This window comes from Erythrolamprus reginae, chromosome 4 (genome assembly GCF_031021105.1).
Source record: "Erythrolamprus reginae isolate rEryReg1 chromosome 4, rEryReg1.hap1, whole genome shotgun sequence".
Lineage (NCBI taxonomy): Eukaryota > Metazoa > Chordata > Lepidosauria > Squamata > Dipsadidae > Erythrolamprus > Erythrolamprus reginae.
In genome coordinates, this window is record NC_091953.1 from 4,693,216 (window position 1) to 4,709,054 (window position 15,839).

General features: G+C 47.0%; 1 protein-coding gene across 3 annotated transcripts in view; it reads right to left on the bottom strand.

Moving 5' to 3' along the window:
- RSF1 (remodeling and spacing factor 1) overlaps nucleotides 1-15,839 on the bottom strand; it is a 67,725-nt gene that overhangs the window by 9,674 nt on the left and 42,212 nt on the right. The window contains exons 5-9 of one of the 3 annotated variants that reach the window (XM_070749509.1): nucleotides 10,666-10,796; nucleotides 7,295-8,991; nucleotides 4,191-4,409; nucleotides 3,203-3,307; nucleotides 1,599-1,678 (exon numbers count right to left, since the gene is read on the bottom strand). In XM_070749509.1, coding sequence (XP_070605610.1) covers nucleotides 1,599-1,678; nucleotides 3,203-3,307; nucleotides 4,191-4,409; nucleotides 7,295-8,991; nucleotides 10,666-10,796 — 2,232 coding nt within the window. Of the gene's footprint in view, nucleotides 1-1,598; nucleotides 1,679-3,202; nucleotides 3,308-4,190; nucleotides 4,410-7,294; nucleotides 8,992-10,650; nucleotides 10,797-15,839 lie in introns of all 3 variants that reach the window. The other 2 variants (XM_070749507.1, XM_070749508.1) reach the window with 2 other exon arrangements.

Genomic DNA, 15,839 nt, shown 5'->3' on the forward strand with positions numbered 1-15,839 from the left:
AAAAGGCAAGAACAACTATTTTGGCAAATTAAGCTAATAGCAGTTAATTTGGGGGGGAAACTGTTTGAAATTAATTGGTAGAAATCCCACATGTCAAAATTAGAGTTATATTCTTTTCTTCTTTTCTTTTAAAAGCAATATAATTTCAATAAAATATATTGGAATAAAGTGTCATATAAAGAATTTACGATTGATTAAAATGTATAATTATGTATCTTATTATAATACTGTAATATTTGAAAGTACATGGTCATGTATGGATTGAGAAAAAATAAAAACTTTTTGAAAATAAAAATTGTACATCTCTAGCATGGACATGCCCTTTTTAAAAGTATAATCAAGCTTTTCATACTGATTTTACTAGGATCATACAATGAATATTGTGACAATCAGGAGTCTGTGAGTTCGATCCCAGGTAAAGGCAGATATTTCTCTCTCTGGGCACAATGACACCTCCTCGCCTTCCGCAAGACTCTAAAGACCTACCTATGTCGCCAGACATTGGGTAATTGATGCATTCCCTTGTTGACTAGTAAGATTTATGTGTGGTATGATTAAGTAGTATTGACTGTTTTTGAATAATAGTGGGTTTTAGCTTCAGTATTTAATTATTGGATTTGTACTAAATTGTTTATTGCTGTTGCGAGCCAACTCGAGTCTTTGGAGAAGGGTGGCATACAAATCTAATAAATTATTATTATTATTATTATTATTATAGCCCAGGTTCGCCTGGTGCACCTGTTGCGGCCCTATTTGGACCAGGAGTCACTGCTCACAGTCACTCATGCCCTCATTACCTCGAGGCTCGACTACTGTAACGCTCTCTACATGGTGCTACCTTTGAAAAGTGTTCGGAAACTTCAGGTCGTGCAAAATGCAGCTGCGAGAGCAATCATGGGCTTTCCCAAATATGCCCATGTTACACCAACACTCCGCAGTCTGCATTGGTTGCAGATCAGTTTCCGGTCACAATTCAAAGTGTTGGTTATGACCTATAAAGCCCTTCATGGCCCCGGACCAGATTATCTCAGGGACCGCCTTCTGCTGCACGAATCCCAGCAACCAGTTAGGTCCCACAGAGTGGGTCTTCTCCGGGTCCCATCAACTAAATAATGCCGCTTGGCGGGACCCAGGGGAAGAGCCTTCTCTGTGGCAGCCCCGGCCCTCTGGAACCAACTCCCCCCAGAGATTAGAATTGCCCCCACCCTCCTTGCCTTTCGTAAGCTTCTTAAAACCCACCTCTGCCGTCAGGCATGGGGGAACTGAGATACTCTTTCTCCCTAGGCCTTTACAATTTTATGCATGGTATGTCTGTATGTATGTTTGGTTTTATAAAAAGGGTTTTAACTGTTTTAATATTGGATTGTTATATGCTGTTTTTATTACTGTTGTTAACCGCCCCGAGTCTACGGAGAGGGGCGGCATACAAATCCAATAAATAAATAAATAAAATATTATCTGCTGGAAAAACTCCGCATTGGCGACAGGAAGGGAATCCGTCCAGTAAGCCCGTAGCTCCATTCAGTTGCCCAAACTCTAACCTGCAAGGGATTATGGGTGGAGGAAACTAAAAGATCGTACAATTGATACTACGATACCTTCGTTCCGCACGCTCTTTCTTTTTCAAGACCACATCCAGGTCCTGCAGCTGTTCTTCCAACTTCTCGCAGAGCAATTTCTGTGGGATTAAATAAAGCAAAATAACGCTACCGCATTAGCATGATTCGAAAATATCTTTACGCAGTTAGTTTATTAGCGGGCTCGTCCCCAAACACAGTTCAAGGTAATAGCTACTAATGGCAATACAGGTTGTCCTCGACTTACAGCTGTTGACTTAATGATAGTTTGAAGTTACAACAACGTTGGGGGGAAAAGTGACTTATGACCATTTTTCACATTTATGACTATTGCAGCATCCCCCACAGTCATGTGGTCCGAATTCAAAGGCTTGGCAACTGGCATGTATTTATGACGGTTGCAGTGTCCCAGGGTTACGTGATCCTCGTTTGAGACCGTCTGACAACCAAAGTCAATGGGAAAGGCAGATTCGCTTAACGACCGGGTGACTAATTTAAACAACTGCAGTGATTCACTTAATAACTGTGGCAAGAGAGGTCCTAAAGTAGGGCAAAGGTCACTCAAACAACTGTTTTGCTTAGCCACCGTCGTTTTTGTGCTCAATTGTGGTCTTAAGTCGAGGACTACCTGTATGAGAAGAAAGAATGGATCTGAATGCCAAAAAAACAAACAAACCATGGAACTTCTTTTTTTTAAAGTCTAAATAAAAGGTCTACATTTTGAAATGCATTTCACTGAGCTTACTGCATGACTGCAGTAAGTTCCAATTTATTTTGGACCTGGTCTTGCAATTTAGGAACCCAGTACAGTGGTCCCTCTACTTACGAACTTAATTCGTTCCGTGACCAGGTTCTTAAGTAGAAACGTTCGTAAGTAAAAGCAATTTTTCCCATAGGAATCAATGTAAAAGCAAATAATGCGTGCAAGCCCAATTAGGAAAGAAATAAAAGCTCTGAATTTGGGTGGGAGGAGGAGGAGGAGGAAGAGGAGAATCGCTGCCGAAGGAAGAAGGGGAGGGGAGGGGAATCAAAAAAATCCAAAAGTTTAAGACTATAAAAAAAAAGAGGGACTCTTAGGCGGCAAGGAGGAGCATGTGCCTCCCATACACTGCGCCAGAGAGAGAAACCCAGGGGGAATGGCAGGAAACTGACCGGGCCTTCATGATGCTCTCAAATTTCTTGGGAATTTTTTCCGGGCTCGGGTTCTTAGGTAGAAAATGGTTCTTAAAAAGAGGCAAAAAAAATTTGGGTCCCTACCTGGACCGTGTGTTTGTGTGTGTGTGTGTTTGTGTGTGCGGTGGACCGCGTTCTGGTAGCAAAAGTGGAGCTGCGCGTGTCAGAGCGAGATTTGGTTTCTGCACATGACACAAAATCTTGCAATAGGGCCGGCGGGCGAGATTCCGGTGATTTTTGGCAATTTTGGGGGCAAAAAACCCCACCGAAATCTCATGCGCCCGCGCGTCTTGCGAGATTTGCTTCCTGCGCATTTTGAGAAGTCAAATTTCGCTCCAACACGCACACATGCCTACTGGATGCGCCCACCCACCCGCCAGTCCCCTGGAGTTGAGTGGGCGCCAGCAGCAGTAGTGCAGGTAAGTTGCAACCCCCGCCTGCCCTAAACTCACGTGTTGACAAGGTGGACAGAACCACTCGCCATCTGGAATGATCATCAGCGGAGGCCGGAGACACGCCGTGTGGTAGCCGCTGTCACAGGAATCGCACAAAAGAATCTGTGGAAAAATTCAAACTGTTAGCCTGATTCTGGTGCCAACACGGATCTTCCTTCCTTCCTTTCCCTTTCCTTCCTTTTTCCTTCCTTTCCTTTCCCTTCTTCCTTTTCCTTTCCTCCTTTCCTTTCCCTTTCCTTCTTTCCTTTCCTTCCACTTCCTTCCTTCCCTTTCCCTTTCTTTCCTTCCTTCCCTCCTTTCCTCTTCCTTCATTCCTTTCCTCCCTCCTTTCCTTTCCCCTTCCTTCCTTCTTTCCTTCCCCTTCCTTCCCTTTCCCTTTCTTTCCTTCCTTCCCTCGTTTCCCTTTCCTCTTCCTTCCGTCCCTCCCTCCTTTCCCCTTCCTTCCTTCCTTCCTTCCTTCCTTCCTTCCTTCCTTCTGCAGGCGGCTCTCCAGGTCAAAAGTGTAGCATGGAGGGTCCTCACATGTCCAACTCCTCCCCCCATGCCCTGTTTTGGCCAGTAGGGTGTTGCAGGAAGCTGTTGAGGCTGAAAAAAGGGCATGGGGGGGTCCTCTCATGCCCCCCCCATGGGTCCTGTTTTGGCCGACAGGATGCTGCAGGAGGTGTCCATTCTGTCCCTCCCTCTCGCCCTCCCTGGCCGGTTCATGGAGAACTACAAAGCTGATCTGGCTCTTGATCCAATTTGACACCTGTCATCTAGGCAATATGAGCCACTCTAGAACTGATCGGTTGATTCGATTTCTCCAATGACTCCTTTCCATTTTGTTCAAACTTTTCTGATGCTGAATTCTGGGAGTCGAAGTCCACAAGATTAAAGATTGGACGCCTCTGGACTAAAGCACAACTGACCCAGCAATAACACAACAGTGTTTTTCTCTGGAGATCTTTGCGAATCACAATTTTCTCACTTCGATCGAAGAACCTACCAGCTCTGGGTGATTAGGAAGGCCACATTTCTTGCATGGTTCATCATCGTCCGCCGGAGCGGTCTCCTCTTCCTCTTCTTCTTCTTCCTCCTCCTCTTCCTCCTCCTCCTCCTCAGAGCCACGTTCGTGCTCGGAACCTTCACTGTCGTCGTTGCTCGAGTACCTCCACCGGCCACGCGTTCGGGTACCGGCCCATCGGACTCTGCTCCGCCGGGAAGCCTGGAGATTCAGCAATAAGAAAAACCTGGTCAGAGTCTTCTTTTTTAATCTTTGTACTATAATAAAAATTATTTTTTTAAAAAAAATTACGCATGCACTCCTGGCAATTCAAACAATGTATGTCTAAAGTTTTGCATTCGTACCATTACTGTAGGCTGAGAAAAAAACATGTGGTGCATTACTTCTGGGCAACCCTTATATTATAGGAACCATAATGGCATAATGGTTAAAATACAGTATTGCGGGCGGACTCTGCCCACAACCAGGAGTTCAGTCCTGACTGGCTCAAGGTTGACGAAGCCTTCCATCCTTCCAAAGTTGGTAAAATAAAGACACAGATTGTTGCCGACACTGTAAACTCAGAGAATGCTGCAAAGCACCGTGGAGTGACAGATAAGACTAAATGCTATTCCTTTTGATCAGCGGTCCCCAAACTACGGCCCGCGGGCTGCATGCGGCCCACTGAGGCCATTTATCCGGCCCGCGGGTGAGTGACAGGAGCACATCTAATTTTCCATGAATAAAATGTGGTATTTTGTTAGTAACTAATATCGATCATCAAAAAAGTTGCAAAAGTTTTTTTTTCTAATTTTGTCATCCAGTTACATTCATTTTCTTTTAATTAAATTCCCTCCTCAAAAAAGTACAACACCAATTATATTTCTAACTTATTAACCATTGTGCCAAAGTGCTTCCTTCTTTCTTTATACATTTTTCCATGAGCCAAGAAAACCTTGTATAGCCAATCAGATGTTAACAAAATAAAATTAATAACAAAACATAAACATATATGAATTTCAGACTTCTTCCCCCCCCCCCCCCGTCTAAATAGTACGTTCCCATTTAGGTTTTTTACTTTAAAATAAGGTAGGTGCATTGTGTGTAGGGATTTGTTCATAGGTGTTTTTTTTTATAGTCCGGCCCTCCAACAGTCCGAGGGACAGTGAACTGGCCCCCTGTGTAAAAAGTTTGGGGACCCCTGCTTTTGATAATCATTTTCTCTGCTATTTTTATTCATTTCATTTTTGGCTTGGTTTTTATTTACTTAATAAAAAACATTAAAACAAAAAAAGAAAAACTTGGTCAGCTCTTAGGTCCGTAAATGACGGCAACGGCTCCAGATGTTTGCCAGGTCGTGGAGCCCCTACCTCTCCTTTGCAGCTGTCTGAGTATATCAGGGGTCATTAGCCAACTCTACCGCAGTGATGGCGAACCTTTTCTTCCTTGGGTGCCGAAAGAGCGTGCGTGTGTGCTATTGTACATGCGCAAGTGCCCACACCCATAATTCAATGCCTGGGGAGGGCAAAAACAGCTTCCCCCACCTCCTAGTGGCCCTCCGGAGTCCGGAAACAGCCTGTTTCTCAACTTCTGGTGGGCCCAGTAGGCACGTGTTTCGCTCTCCCAGGCTCCAAAGGCTTCCCTGGAGCCTGGAGAGGGTAAAAATGCCTTTCCCCATCCCTCCGGAGGCTCTCTGGAAGCCAAAAACGCCCGGCCAGGGCCTCTGTGCGAGCCAAAAATCAGCTGGCTGGCACACACATGCATGTTGGAGCTGAGCTAGGGCAACAGCTTGTGTGCCAGCAGATATGGCTCCATGTGCCACCTGTGGCACCCGTGCCATAAGTTCGCCATCACTGTTCTACCATCTTGAAGAGAAAAAAAACCCAGCATGCACCAGAATACCTACAGGACTGCCTTCTACCGCACAAATCCCAGCGGCTGATTACATCCCACAGAGTTGGCCTTCTCTGGGTCCCGTTGACTAAACAATATCATCTGGCAGGACTCAGGGGGAAGAGCCTTCTCTGTGGCGGCCCCGGCCCCCTGGAATCAACTCCCTCCGGAGATTCGAACTGCCCCAACCTTCCTCTCCTTCTGCAAGACTCTGAAGACCTACCTATGTCGCCAGGCATGGGGTAATTGATGCACTCCCTTGTTGACTAATAAGATTTATGTGTGGTACAATTGACTGTGGTAGTATTGACTGTTTTTAAATAACAGTGGGTTTTAGCTTCAGTTTTTTTAATTGTTGGATTTGTACTAAATTGTTTATTGCTGTTGTGAGCCACCCCAAGTGTTCGGAGAGGGGCGGCATACAAATCTAATAAATTTTTATTTTTATTTTTATTATTATTATTTAGATTTGTATGTTGCCCCTCTCCGAGGACTTGGAGCGGCTCACAACAGCAAAACACAATGTACAAATCTAATAATAATAATAATAATAATAATAATAATAATAATAATAATAATAATAATAATAATTTATTAGACTTGTATGCCGCCCCTCTCCGAAGACTCGGAGAAACTAATGTTAAAAGCAATTTAAAACCCTTCTTATAAAAAAACAATCACACAACCTAACGAACCATACATAAAAAACCATAGTAGCTATTATTATTATTATTATTATTATTATTATTATTATTATTATTAATCACAGTATGAGTAAAACTACGATGGCTCTGTAGGCTGTACGACCAGACAAGAAAACCGCTCTACGTTCTAGTGCTGTGTGGTGAACGCGGAACCATATCTGAGGGGACGCGAGACTTTGCCCTATGTCAGCTCTCACCCCCACCCATAAGTCTAGCGCCAATTCTCCCAAGAGAGCTTTAAGCTGATTGGCAGGAAGGTCATAGGGACTCCCCCACTGTAAAAGTCTGATTGGTCAGATTATAAAAATTGGAACGCCAATAAAAGCTTTAGTTCCTAACACCATGGGAAATTTGTCTTTTCCTGTGGTCTTAGGTGACCCCTGTGAAACGGCCGTTCGACCCCCAAAGGGGTCCCGACCCCCAGGTTGAGAACCACTGTTTTAGAACGTGGGCTCGCTTTCATCCCTGGGTTTTTAACTGCCATCACCTCGAGCCCTTCCGAAATTTCACCTTGTGGGTTTTAGAGTTCGTCTCCTTCTCTTGCTTTTTCGAGTCTTCTTTCTTCTCCTGCTTTTGGGCGGACGCCACCTTTTCGTCCTCTTCCTCACCCCGTTTCTTCTCGGATTTCTGATCTCGGGTCTCTACGACCTTGGGGGTCGGCTTAGATATCCGGGGGGACCGCCTTAAAATGCGACCCATGCTGACCACCTCCTCCTGCCCCCCCTTCCCGGCGGCTGCGTTCAAAGACTTGGCCGGGAGAGGGTCGTTTTTTTTCCGGCTGGAGATTCGGATGGTCAGCTTAATCCCGTCTTTCTGCCTCTCAGAGGTTAACTCCCTGTTCTCGGTGAGAGAACCTTCTTCTTCGGAAATCAGCTTGTATTTACACTTGGCTTTTACGGATTCTTTCTTCGCCTCGGGAGGAGGTTCCTTGACGGAGCTCGGGAGGGTCTCCGTGGCCGGAAGATCTCCGTCTTGAGACTCAGAGTCCTTGGGCGTTTCCGGCCCCTGCTCTTTGAGCGCTTGCCCCTGATCAGGAAGAGCGATTTTGGAATCGGAGTCTTCTTTTTCCACCACGGGTTTCTTAAACGAAAGGACCGAAACTGAAGACGGAGCTGCATCTGGACCGTCCGAGGCTGTTTTCTCGTCCGAAGGGCCTGTTTTTTTCGAATCGTCGGCATCGGAAACCAGAACCGACTCTTTAGGGGAGGGGAGCTTGGTGGGTTTTTCCAAGCTTTCTTTGGAAAGGATCACGCTGTCCTTTATTCTAAGAGAGTCTTCGAGCTTCTTGGGCGGATCAGCCGCCTTGGGAAGGGCCTCGGCCACCTCGTCCGACTTCTTCGCCTCCGGCTGACTTTCGCTCCCTTTGGGGCTGGTCTCCTCCCTTAAAGGCACAATCACTCCCACGGTCTCCTTCGCGGGATGCAAAATGCATCTCTCGACATCGCTGGTCCTCACAATGGTGCTGATCCCCTCTTGGAGCCGTTCCTCCCCGAGTCCGTTTTTCTCCTTCGGCAAGCCGGCGGCAGCCTCTTCCTTCGGGCAAGGCGGACGATCCAGCTGGTTATTTGGCACGAGTTTCTCGCAGCCCATTTCCCCGTTGACTAAGAACTTCCCGTCGGTGATGGTGGGGACCCTCTTAAAGGTCTCCTCCTCGGGTTTGGCCCCTTCCTCTTTCGAAACGTCTTTGGTGGGCGTGATGCATTTCCGCAAGGGCGCTTTTAAGGGACTGTCGAAGTCGTCGGTCAGCTTGATTTCTCGTTTTTTCAGGGGGATCTTGGCCTGCTGGTCATTTTTAAGCTTCTCGTTCTCTTCCGCCGTCCTCTCCACCACGTCTTGGGGGGTTTTGACGCTGACGCAGAGCTCAATCCTCTCGGGTTCAAGGGCCGTCCTCTCTGCGTTGCTGTTCACCTCTCTGGAGTCTTTTGGCTCCGGCTTATTCTCCTTCGCTTCTGCTTTAGCTGGCTTCACGTTTTCTTTGAAAGAATCGTTTTCGTCTTTGGTAGTTTGCACTTCCCCGCGGTTCTCCGGAGGTGGCTTTTCGAGTTTTACGATAACGGGAAGCTTTATGATGTCTCTCTCTTCCACTTTCTCTACTTTGATCTTCTTTTCCTCTGTCGGAGCGGCAGGAGGCGGAAGGTTTTTGCAGGGCTGTGGCTTTTCTTCTGCTGGCTCCTTTTTTTCTTCCTTCACCTTCAACTCGCCTTCTGCTTATAATTTAAAAAAAAAAGAAAAGACAAAATAAATTTACTACAAGGATCAGCATTGATTAAAGCCAGCTCAGATCACAGGCATGCATGCTACCAGTGGGGGTGCAGTGATGTGGGAAATATTCAGAAACAATACTTTGAATGTGTACAGGATTGCAGCCACGGCATCTATCTGCATTTTGTCAAAGCTACTACTTTTCTCAAGCAGGTGAGGCTGCTCCCTGTAGCTATGATATGATTTGAGAAAAAGATGCAGCTGCTTTAAGAAGTTCCAAATAGGCGCTATATCTGTGCCATCATATATAGCCCAGTGGAAAGATGCAGCTGCTTTAAAGAACAGCATATAGGTGCTACATCTGTGTACCCCCTCCGTGGGGCCTCTCTAGGAATCTCCTGGGAGGAAACAGGGCTGGAAAAGGCAGGGAGAAGCTTCTGTGGGGCCTCTCTAGGAATCTCCTTGGAGGAAACAGGGCCTCCACCCTCCCTGTGGTTTCCCCAACCGCACGCATTCTTTGCTTTTACCTTGATTCCTATGGGGAAAATTGCTTCTTCTAACAAACTTTTCTACTTAAGAACCTGGTCACGGAACGAATTAAATTTGTAAGTAGAGGTACCACTGTAGTTCAAACAAAAAAGGGTGCCCAGGATGAGATGGATCTTCAGAATGTTTTGAACTTTCTCAAGGCAGCGAGAAGAGCTATAAAGACGCTCTTCCAAAGAGGGAGGAGGCAACCAGTGATCCTTTGGTCAATGACATTAGCGCTGTCCTATCTGCCACTGGGCAATTGGCAAATCATACACATGTGCAGTAAGTTAAAATACTGGTGTTTGTCCCCATCAGAGGAAACGGCAACTTATGTTACTGTGAGCCGAATTCAACTTCCAAATACAGTGGTACCTCATGATACAAACCCCTCGTCTTAACGAACAACCCGAGATACGAACCCGGGGTTCTGAAATTTTTTGCCTCTTCTTACGAACTTTTTCCTTCTTACAAACCCGCCGCCGCCGCCGAGAAGCCCCGCCGCCCAGCTGTTGCTTTTTGAAACAGCCGGGGGGCTTTTCAGCGTCCTCCTGAACCCGAACGCCAAACCCGAACTTCTTCTTAGCGGCCTCCTGAACCCGAACTTTTGCCGAACATCCGGGTTCAGCATTCGGGAGGCTGCCGAGAAGCCCCGCTGCCCGGCTGTCACCTTTTGAAACAGCCGGGGGGCTTCTCGGCGGCCTCCCGAACGCCGAACCCGGAAGTTCGGGTTTGGCGTTCGGGTTCAGGAGGACGCTGAGAAGTCCCCCGGCTGTTTCAAAAGGTGACAGCCAGGCAGCGGTGTTTTTTTGCGGGGGTTTTTTCTTTGCACGGATTAATTGATTTTACATTGTTTTCTATGGGAAACAATGTTTTGTCTTACGAACCTCCCCCAGGAACCAATTAGGTTCTTAAGACGAGGTATTACTGTACTCTGGTTCTGTAACAATTAAAAGTCAAATTAGCCGAGCTTTTTTGAAACCTAAGACGTTAAGAAGGATCGACAATAGACTATTTTGAAGGGCATTTATTATGGGACTTCACTACCCGCAGTTGTGGTTCGTGTGTCAATTCTCAAGAGGAGGAAACGGTAACACAGACCGCGCACCAGGGCAAGATAAGAACGGTACTCAAACCTTGAATTGCCGTACTTTCCCTCTTTTTGGCCTCTTCCTCTTCAGTGCTAGGCGTCTCTTGCAAAGAGTTATCCTGGTTTTTCAACAGAGCGGGATCAATTTGGGCTTTCAGGAGCTCAAGGGTTTCAGCCAGTTCATTTCGGCTTCTGGATGAAAAAATAAGACGTGCACCAAACCTCAGAAAAACAGCAGCCTTGCGTCATGTGCCATTCACTCCTGCCCAAATCTATCTGCCGGTGGTTCCTTGCCAGACTTTGCAAACAAAGGAAGAGAAAGTTCCTTTTTGTTTTTAAAAAAAATCTAGATCTGTGTTTTCCAACTTCTGCACTTCAGCTGACTGGGGTGTTCTGGAATTTGGAGAATACACATCTTTAAAAAGATGCTGAAGTTGAAAATCCCTGATCTGGACCAGTCTTCAGAGAGGGGCAGCATACAAATCTAATAAACTATAACTATTTTTAAGGGTTGCCTTAATCCCAATCTTTTTTTCAGGTCTTTTTGTTTAGAAACATAGAAACAGAGAAGACTGACGGCAGAAAAAGACCTCATGGTCCATCTAGTCTGCCCTTATACTATTTCCTGTATTTTATCTTAGGATGGGTCTATGTTTATCCCAGGCATGTTTAAATTCAGTTCCTGTGGATTTACCAACCACGTCTGCTGGAAGTTTGTTCCAAGGATCTACTACTCTTTCAGTAAAATAATATTTTCTCATGTTGCTTTTGATCTTTCCCCCAACTAACTTCAGATTGTGTCCCCTTGTTCTTGGGTTCACTTTCCTATTACAAACACTTCCCTCCTGAACCTTATTTAACCCTTTAACATATTTAAATGTTTCAATCATGTCCCCCCTTTTCCTTCTGTCCTCCAGACTCTACAGATTGAGTTCATTAAGTCTTTCCTGATACGTTTTATGCTTAAGACCTTTATTTATTTATTTATTTATTTATTATTTGGATTTGTATGCCGCCCCTCTCCGAAGACTCGGGGCGGCTCACAACAAGTGAAAAACAATCCAATACAATCCAATTAATTAAAATATTACAAGTTTAAGAGAATCCCCAATACTAACATACACACATACAAGCATACCATATATAACTTCAACGTGCCCAGGGGGAGATATTTAGTTTCCCCATGCCTGACGGCAAAGGTGGGTTTTGAGGAGTTTACGGAAGGCAGGAAGAGTAGGGGCAGTTCTGATCTCCGGGGGGAGTTGGTTCCAGAGGGCCGGTGCCGCCACAGAGAAGGCTCTCCCCCTGGGGCCCGCCAACCGGCATTGTTTAGTTGACGGGACCCGGAGGAGGCCCACTCTGTGGGACCGAATCGGTCGCTGGGATTCGTGCGGCAGAAGGCGGTCTCGGAGATATTCTGGTCCAGTGCCATGAAGGGCTTTAAAGGTCATAACCAACACTTTGAATTGTGACCGGAAACTGATCGGCAGCCAATGCAGACTGCGGAGTGATGGTGAAACATGGGCATACCTGGGTAAGCCCATGACTGCTCTCGCAGCTGCATTCTGCACGATCTGAAGTTTCCGAACACTTTTCAAAGGTAGCCCCATGTAGAGAGCATTACAGTAGTCGAACCTCGAGGTGATGAGGGCATGAGTGACTGTGAGTAATGAGTCCCGGTCCAGATAGGGCCGCAACTGGTGCACCAGGCGAACCTGGGCAAACGCCCCCCTCGCCACAGCCGAAAGGTGGTTCTCTAATGTCAGCTGTGGATCGAGGAGGACGCCCAAGTTGCGGACCCTCTCTGAGGGGGTCAATGATTCCCCCCCCAGGGTAATGGACGGACAGATGGGATTGTCCTTGGGAGGCAAAACCCACAGCCACTCCGTCTTATCCGGGTTGAGCTTGAGTCTGTTGACACCCATCCAGGCCCCAACAGCCTCCAGGCACCGGCACATCACTTCCGCCGCTTCGTTGACTGGGCATGGGGTGGAGATGTAAAGCTGGGTATCATCGGCATATTGATGATACCTCACCCCATGTCCTTGGATGATCTCACCCAGCGGTTTCATGTAGATGTTAAATAGCAAGGGGGAGAGGACCGACCCCTGGGGTACTCCACAAGGGAGAGACCTCGGAGTCGACCTCTGACCCCCCACTAACACCGACTGCGACCGGCCAGAGAGGTAGGAGGAGAACCACTGAAGCACAGTGCCTCCCACCCCCAACCCCTCCAGCCGGTGCAGAAGGATACCATGGTCGATGGTATCGAAAGCCGCTGAGAGGTCGAGGAGCACCAGGACAGAGGATAAACCCCTGTCCCGGGCCCGCCAGAGATCATCCATCAACGCGACCAAAGCGGTTTCCGTGCTGTAACCGGGCCTGAAGCCCGACTGCTGGGGACCTAGATAATCGGCTTCTTCCAAGGACCGCTGGAGCTGGAGTGCCACCACCTTCTCGACAACCTTCCCCATGAAGGGAAGGTTGGAGACTGGACGATAGTTGTTAAGTACTGCTGGGTCCAGGGAAGGCTTCTTGAGGAGGGGGCGCACAAGCGCTTCTTTATAGAGTGATGGAAAAACTCCCCTCCCCAAGGAAGCGTTGGTAATCTCCTGGGCCCAGCTCCGTGTCACCTCCCTGCTGGCCGAGACCAACCAGGAGGGACACGGATCCAGTAAACAGGTGGCGGAACTCACAGCTCCAATGGCCTTGTCCACTTCATCAGGTGTCACCAGATCAAACTCTTCCCAGACAGGTGGACAAGTACGTGCCCCAGTCACCTCGACTGACTCGTTGTCAGCCGACTCTGTTTTACAATTGGAGTCGAGGTCGGCCCGGATCTGAGCGACTTTATCAGCGAAAAACGTGTTAAACTCCTCGGCACTACTCTGCAAGGGCTCCCCAACTCCCCCCTGGTTAAGAAGGGAGCGGGTCACCCTAAACAGAGCGGCCGGGCGGGATTCCGCTGATGCAATCAAGGCGGCATGGTACGCGCATCTTGCCGCCTTGAGCGCCACTTTGTAAGTCTTAATAAAAGCTCTTACAAGTGTTCGATCAGATTCAGACCTACTCTTCCTCCATCGCTTCTCTAGACGTCTCTTTTGGCGTTTCAACTCCCGGAGCTCCTCGTTGAACCATGGAGCTCTACGGGGTCTAGCGCCACGGAGAGGTCGCAAAGGCGCAATCCGGTCGAGAGCCTCCGCAGCAGCCGTATTCCAGGCCTCCGCAAGAGACTCTGCCGAACTGTGGATGAGTGCCTCTGGAATAACCCCAAGCGCCGTCTGGAAACCCTCTGGATCCATTAGGCGTCTGGGGCGGAACATCTTCATTGGTTCCGCCTCCCTGCGGGGAAGGATTGGAGCCAGGAAGTCAAGCCGTAGTAGAAAATGGTCTGACCATGACAAAGGCACTGTTTCTAAGCCCCTTAGTCTCAGACCATTGCTCAGTTGCTCGGAAAGGAATACCATGTCAGGTGCGTGCCCCCCCTCATGAGTTGGACCCCGTACTACTTGAGTCAGGTCCATGGCTGTCATGGTGGCCATGAACTCCTGTGCCAACCCCGAGGTTTCGCCGAGTGACGGCAGGTTGAAGTCCCCCAAGACAATGAGTCTGGGGAACTCCACCGCCAACCCGGCTACCTCCTCGAGTAGCACAGGCAGGGCTTTTGACACGCAGCTGGGAGGCAGGTACGTGAGAAATAAGCCCACCTGAACCCCTAAGTCCAACCTCATCAAGAGTGACTCGCAACCCGCAATTTCCGGAGCAATGAGTCCACGTAGGCAAAGGCTCTCCCTGGCTATAATAGCCACTCCTCCCCCCCTTCCCTGGGGTCGAGGTTGATGCCATATCTGAAACCCAGCTGGGCAAATTTCGGAGAGAGGAACACCTCCCTCCGGGCCCATTCTCCCTCCGGGCCCCTTCCACCATTCTTGTAGCCCTGATACGTTTTATGCTTAAGACCTTCCACCATTCTTTGGACCCGTTCAATTTTGTCACTATCTTTTTGTAGGTGAGGTCTCCAGAACTGAACACAGTATTATTTCAAATGTGGTCTCACCAGCGTTCTATATAAGGGGATCACAATCTCCCTCTTCCTGCTTGTTATACCTCTAGCTATGCAGCCAAGCATCCTACTTGCTTTCCCTACCGCCTGACCGCACTGTTCACCCATTTTGAGACTGTCAGAAATCACTACCCCTAAATCCTTCTCTTCTGAAGTTTTTGCTAACACAGAACTGCCAATTTAAAACGTTTGTTTTTAAAAAACAAACATTTTAAAAACTTTAAAAACATAAATTACAAAAAAAATTAAAATCAAACAGGAAAAATAGTTGAGGCAAAGGGGAGGGAAGGAATGTAGAAAAAAAGGGGGCGAAGCGAAAAAAGGTGTTGACTTCCGACTCCCTTCGGTGCGGTATAATAAAATCAAACCTCAACTTTTAATTTTTACAAAATAGTATAAACTAGCCATTTCTATAGCAACAAATCTACCTAATCGGGGAAGCCCAAAATCAAAGTTTCATTTTTTTCCCACCTCAGCCATAAAGTCCAGAAATGGTTTCCAAGTAGAAACACATGCATTTCTCAGATATATTTACGCAGGATCCAATATGTTGAACCTGAAAACATTTAATCGGAGCGAGAATCGGAAATTTAATCTCTAGCTGTTGGGAAAAGCCCACGTTCCCTTGGGATTGGTTGGCATAGAAGTCGAATCAAATAAATTAATAAATCCCTTCATATATTTTTTTAACCCTTAATAAGGAAAGGCTAAATTCTTTAATTTTTTTCCCCATGTAAAGGACCATATCATGTTGCAGACCTAAACGGAATGAAGAGGCAGCTGTTAAGAATTTCTAACCATGCTGCAGGCAGAGTTTGGGGAAATCATAGCTACAGGTATTGTCTTTGGAGGAATTATCTGAGTATGGCCTGGTTTGCTGGTAATCTGTTTCAAAAAACTAACAAACCTGTCCATTCTTCCTCAACCCGATGCCTTCTGGATACACTATATTTAACCCCTAGGCTTCCACAGTCAGCAAACCTGAGTGGTATCTATGGAGATTTTCAGTCATCCAGGCCAGGAGTGAAATGCTACTAATCTATCTATCTATCTATCTATCTATCTATCTATCTATCTATCTATCTATCTATCTATCTATCTATCTATCTATCTATCTATCTATCTATCCTATCTATCTATCTATCTATCTATCTATCTATCTATCTATCTAT